The following is a 6,607-nucleotide window of genomic DNA, read 5'->3' on the forward strand; positions in this document are numbered from 1 at the left end:
ATTTTCAGCCTTGTAATTAGCTCGACAGCTTCTATATAAAGTGAGCAACTCTCACAAGGAGAATATTCAGAACAAAACCTAAATATTGACATGGTATCAGAGCCACAAATTATTTTCGTGGTTTTCTCTCAGGTTGTCTGAATTCTTGGTTGTTTTCTTTTCGATTCTGGAGGAGCATTTTTGGTGAATCAGGTTTATACTTTCTGATTATATTTTTGTCGCAATTCTGGTTTGGGTGTGTGACTATCGGCATATTTTTTTTTTGAGCGATTTAATTCCGGTCTAATTATGTCTGGAGAAAATTCTATTATGTCTAGAGAAAATTCTATTGTTCGTTTTAATGGCAAGAACTACAGCAGTTGGGAATTTCAGTTTAGGATGTTTGTGAAAGGGAAGGAGTTATGGGGTCATTTGGATGGGTCTTCTAAGGCTTCCACTGATCCCAAAGAACTTAGTTCATGGGAAAGCAAGGATGCCAGAGTTGCTTCCTGGCTACTTAGCTCTGTTGAACCTCATATGGTCAACAATCTTCGTGGATTCACTACTGTTAAGGCGATGTGGGATTACCTTCGGCAAATTTATTATCAAGATAATTCTGCCCGAAAGTTTCAATTGGAGTTAGACATTGGAAACTATCGCCAGGGGAACCTCTCTATTGAGCAATTTTATTCCAGTTTTATTAATTTATGGAGTGATTATTCTGGGTTGGTGCATTCTCAGGTTCCCAAAGAAGCTTTGGCAGCACTACAAGCGGTTCACTCTGAGAGCCAGCGGGATCAATTCTTGATGAAGCTCAGACCTGAGTTTGAAAGTGCACGAGCTGGGTTAATCAATCGCACACCTATCCCCTCTTTGGAGGTTTGCTTGGGTGAACTTTTGCGTGAAGAACAGCGTCTGGCCTCACAGCATGGCCTTGATCAAGACACTGGTGGTTCTGAGATGGTTAATATGGCATACGCTGCTCAAAGCAGAGGACGATCCAGATCTCCACCACAATGTTATAGTTGCAAGGAAATTGGGCACATTGCCAAATATTGCAGCAAGAAATTCTGCAATTATTGCAAGAAGGAGGGTCATATTCTTAAGGATTGTCGTGTACGTCCTCAGAATCAATCAGCTCCTGCTTTTCATACTGCTGTTCAGTCCGCTTTTGTGCCTATATCTTCCACTTCGTCCGCTGTTCCGAGTTCCTCTTCCAACATTACTTCCGAGCAAGTTCAACAGATGATTATTTCTGCTCTTTCTGCTATTGGTCTCCAAGGTAAGACACAGCTCCTTACTTCTCCTTGGTTAATTGACTCTGCGGCTTCCAATCACATGACTGGCAGTTCAGCAACTTTACAAGATGTTCGTAAGTATGATGGTCAGCAGCATATTCAGATTGCAGATGGCAGTACTCTTCCCATTACTGCAGTTGGAAATCTGGGGTCTTCCTTTACTAATGTTTTCGTGTCTCCTGATTTATCTGCCAATCTCATTTCTGTGGGACAATTAGTAGAAGATAAGTGTTCTATTCATTTTGATCGTTTTGGTTGTCGTGTGCAGGATCAAGCGTCGGGATAGGAGATAGCGAAGGGGCCTAAAGTGGGACGTCTTTTTCCTCTTCAGTCATTTTCCATTCCTCGTTCAATTTCTGTTGGTTGTTCTGCTATTGCTAATAATAATAGCCATGTTTGGCATAAGAAATTGGGTCATCCAAATTCTGCAATTTTGACACATCTTATGAAACATGGTTCTTTGAATAATACAAATGAGTTTTCTTCCTTGTTTTTTGATTGTGCTCCTTGTAAACTAGGAAAAAGAAAATCTTTACCTTTTCCTTTGCAGGGTAGTCGTGCTTCTACATGTTTTGAAATTATTCATTCTGATGTTTGGGGTATGAGTCCTATTCTTTCTCATGCTCAATACATATATTTTGTGATATTTATTGATGATTACAGTCGTTTCACGTGGGTCTATTTTCTTCGTTCTAAAGCTGATGTGTTTTCAACCTTCAAAACTTTTGTTGCCTATGTGGAAACTCAATTTTCTACCCATATTAAGATCTTCCGCTCAGATTCTGGGGGAGAATACATGTCTCATGCTTTTCAATCTTTTCTCCAACAGAAGGGTATTCTTTCTCAGCGTTCATGTCCTTACACACCTCAACAAAATGGCGTCGCCGAGCGTAAGAATAGACATCTTTTAGATGTTGTTTGTACATTGATGCTTGAATCTTCTGTCCCTCCTAGATTTTGGGTAGAAGCATTATCTACAGTCGTATATTTGATTAATCGTCCGCCTTCTCCTACCTTGCATCTTGATTCTCCATATTCTCGTTTGTTTGGGGTTCCTCCTGATTACAATTCTTTGCATGTTTTTGGTTGTGTTTGTTTTGTTCACTTACCTCCCATTGAACGTCACAAGCTTGCTGCCCAATCTGTTCAGTGTGCTTTTCTTGGCTATAGTAACTCTTACAAAGGATTTGTGTGTTATGATGCGGAAGCTAACAAGCTTCGTATTTCTCACCATGTGATTTTTTTTGAAAATCAATATTTCTTTCCGTCTTATTCTCAGGCTTCTACTCAAGAGTGTTGGCGCCAAGCTATGAAGGACGAAATTCAGGCTCTTCAGGACAATCACACTTGGGACATTGTTTCTTGTCCTGCTGGAGTTAAGCTTATTGGGTGCAAATGGGTCTACACCATCAAACTACGTGCTGATGGCTCTATCGAAAGACATAAAGCTCGTCTGGTGGCACTCGGGAATCGACAGGAGTATGGGCTTGATTATGAGGAAACATTCGCTCCTGTGGCCAAAATGACTACCGTTCGCACTATTATGGCCATTGCTGTTTCGAAAGGATGGACGCTTCGTCAGATGGATGTGAAGAATGCGTTTCTACATGGTGATTTGAAGGAAGAAATATTTATGTCTCCTCCTCCTGGCTTGTTTCCTTCCTCTTCTGTTGAGGTTTGTCGCTTAAAGCGGTCTTTGTATGGTTTGAAGCAGGCACCGCGGGCATGGTTTGAGAAGTTTCGTACTACTCTACTGGATTTCACTTTTACTCAGAGTCAGTATGACTCCTCTCTCTTCTTTCGCAAGACTACCATTGGGATCGTCATACTTCTTGTGTATGTCGATGATATTGTGATTACTGGATCTGATCTCCAGTTAATTGAGCAACTCCAACAACGCCTCAAATCTTCGTTTCATATGAAAGATCTTGGTCCATTGCAGTATTTTCTAGGACTTGAGGTTCACCATTGTCCGAATGGCATGCTCTTACATCAGCATAAGTACACCCAAGAACTTCTTTCTTTAGCAGGTCTTCAAGACGGAAATTCGGTTCTTACACCTATGGAGGTCAATTTGAAGCTGCGACAGGCGGATGGTGATCCCTTATATGATCCTTCAATGTATCGGCAGCTGGTGGGCAGTTTGAATTATTTGACCATTACTCGACCTGATATCTCATTTGCTGTTCAACAGGTCAGTTAGTTTATGCAGGCTCCATGCCAGACACATTTGGCCGCTGTCCGTCGTCTTCTTCGATATCTAAAAGGGACATCTGGTCGCGGCTTGTTTTTTCCCTCAGGGAATTCTTTACAGTTGAAGGGTTTTAGTGATGCCGACTGGGCTGGTTGTGCGGATACTCGTCGTTCTGTTACGGGTTGGTGTATGTTTCTTGGCGATGCACTTATTTTTTGGAAGAGTAAGAAGCAGGATCGTGTCTCGAAGTCATCCACCGAGTCTGAATATCGGGCTATGTCGTCTGCCTGTTCTGAAATTGTATGGCTTCGGGGGTTGTTAGGCGAACTTAGTGTTCCACAGCTTACTCCTACTCCTCTTCATGCTGATAATACTAGTGCTATTCAGATTACTGCAAATTCTGTTTTTCATGAGCGCACCAAACATATTGAAGTGGATTGTCATTCCATTCGAGAAGCCTTTGCTCACCAAGAATTTATTCTTCCACACATTTCCACTGAACACCAAACCGCTGATGTCTTCACCAAGCTCTCTCGTCCTCGCCATCAGTTCTTGATTGACAAATTGATGCTTCTCGATCGCCCAGCATCAATTTGAGGGGGGATGTTAGCAGAATTAACAGCTGGACATGTGCTGAAGGCAGCATATATTCTTTCCTTTATTAGTCTAACTATATATAGAAGAGTATATTGTATATATGCATAGAATTGATAGGCGTTTATTCTTACCTTGCATAATCCTGTGTAATGGCTGATTTTCAGCCTTGTAATTAGCTCGACAGCTTCTATATAAAGTGAGCAACTCTCACAAGGAGAATATTCAGAACAAAACCTAAATATTGACAAGCTTGAAGTATCAACACACAAAGTATAAACTCCTAAAAACTAAATATACCAAGCAATGATCTTCATGACGCTCAATCTTGGTAACATGGATGAAGCTTGATCTTGTATATGACTTGAATTACAAATGGCTTCATACCACTATTTTCGCCAACCTTCATTTGATATGATCATTATGGCGCAATTCCATCCAACCTCCAACTTTGATATTTGTGTAGATTGCCTAACAAAACAAATGCAAGCACTCGACGCATAATATTAGGAATTGTTTATAATCATCAAAATAAGATTAGGGAGTAGGCTCATAACCATGAGACCTGACAAGGCTAACACTTAGAGGCTGAGCTGAACAGCAATGAGGCCAGCTGGTACCGGGAGCTGAACATGAAAGAAAAGCTCCTTAGGGGGTTTAGATCTCATGCCCGCCAAGCAGGCGGCTTCCATTAAGAAGCTCCAAGGTGAGGTAGCCCGGCTGAAGGAGTAGGTTGGCAACCTCCAGCAAGGAAACTCCGAGTGGGGTGGCTACCTAACTTCTCTAGAGGGGGAAGTCGAGTATGAGAGGTGCCTCAAGGTGAGGGTTTAGGAGGATGCTCGATCGAGTCATCTCTCAGTTGAGCATCTGAAGTGAGACCTTAATGTGGAGTGCTCATCCCACCAGATGTCTGTCACGGCCATCAAGGACCTAGAGGATCGACTCACTCGCTTGGACTCGAAGTAGTATAGGGAAAAGGTGGTCGATGACTTGCCTTGGCTTCACTGCTCCCTCCTGCCTCTCACCCCGCTCTCGGATCTGGCCTTGGCCTACAAGCCCTACTCTCGGATCTAGCCGAGAGATCTGAGGGCTTGTATCTTTTTATTTTCTTAATGTAAATATCATCTTTTTGTAAATATCGACATGGATAATATAATAAAGTTTGTTTGATTATTAGAATAAAGATTTGAACTTTGCTCTTACTCTAGAACTTGCCTTTATTTGTTCCTTATTTTTTTCTTCATTTGCTTGTAGCTTTGTTCTAATTGAGAGAACAAGTGATGATTGTTGTAATTACCCGAGTGTTGAGGGGTCAGGGCAACTGGCTCATTTTACGCCTTCTGTTAGCGAGATGTCCGGGTCTTTTTGTCAAAGAAGACTGGCAAGTTGAAATGCCTAAGACTTAATGAGAACGCCTAGGTCTTTTTGGCAAAATGACAATCCGAATGTTAGGTGCTTAGGTCTTAATGAGGACGCCTAGGTCTTTTTAGTAAATGACAACCCAGAGGTTAGGTGCCTAAGTCTTAATAAGGACGCCTAGGTCTTTTCGGTAAATAATAACCTGGAGGTTGGATGCCTAGGTCTTAATGAGGACGCCTAGGTCTTTTTGACAAATGACCACCCGGAGGTTGGGTGCCTAGGTCATATTGAGGATGCCTTGGTCTTTTTGGAAAATGACAACCCGAAGGTTGGGTGCCTAAGTCTTAATGAGGATGCCTAGGTATTTTTGTCGAAGGTGACCGAATGGTGAAGCTTAGGTGCCTAGGTCTTAATAAGGATGCCTAGATCTTTTCGACAAATGATAACCCATAGGTTGGGTGCCTAGGTCTTATTGAGGATGCCTAGGTCTTTTCAGCAAATGATAACCTAGAGGTTTAGTGGCTAGGTCTTAATAAGGACACCTAGGTCTTTTTGTCGAAGGCGACCGAATGGTTAAGCTCCATGCCTTAGGTTTACTTGTGATGACACTAAGGTCTTAGCGTACGTGCCTTGGATCTAATGAGAGTTCCAAGGTCTTTTGGTAGAATGACAACACGGAGGTTGGGTTCCTAGGTCTTAATGAGGATGCCTAGGTCTTTTTGCCCTTCTAGGGGTTGAGTTATAAATGCAGGAGCCGACCATATGACAAGTGTGCCTTAGGTTTTCCATGAGAAGGCACCAAGGGCTTAGAATTCTTGCATAGATTTAGCACTAAGAGAGTGCGAAACAAGAGTCAATTTCAAAAAGTATTTCAATTATAATGAATGAAATTTTTGTATAGAATTATTAAAAGCTGATCATGTTGATGACCCCCTTATGGCTAGGCTCCGGGGGACAATGATCCTAGCGCAGTCAAAGACGAGACGACCGTGGGTAGGATCTCCTATCTGCCTTGGCTGGGGGAGCTTCTCTTTGGTCTCTTTGTGAGACAAGCTTCTTCAAATATCCTCTCTCGATCAGGTCCTCAATGTCCTTCTTCAAGATACGACGGTCGTTGGTGAGGTGGCAGTGATCTTTGTGGTAGCGGCAATACTGTCTAGTGTTTGGGCTCCAGGGATCCGAC

General features: G+C 42.3%; 1 protein-coding gene across 1 annotated transcript; it reads left to right on the forward strand.

Moving 5' to 3' along the window:
• LOC109847742 lies at positions 289-1,563 on the forward strand. The gene has a single exon (XM_020416975.1). It carries the CDS (start codon positions 289-291, stop codon positions 1,561-1,563), a length of 1,275 nt encoding a protein of 424 aa, XP_020272564.1.

The sequence above is a fragment of the Asparagus officinalis genome, chromosome 7 (genome assembly GCF_001876935.1).
Source record: "Asparagus officinalis chromosome 7, Aspof.V1, whole genome shotgun sequence".
In the NCBI taxonomy this organism is placed as follows: Eukaryota; Viridiplantae; Streptophyta; class Magnoliopsida; order Asparagales; family Asparagaceae; genus Asparagus; species Asparagus officinalis.

Bases quoted from the DNA above. Each gene is read 5' to 3' on its own strand.
- LOC109847742 (XM_020416975.1), top strand. From the start codon at position 289: ATGTCTGGAGAAAATTCTATTATGTCTAGAGAAAATTCTATTGTTCGT.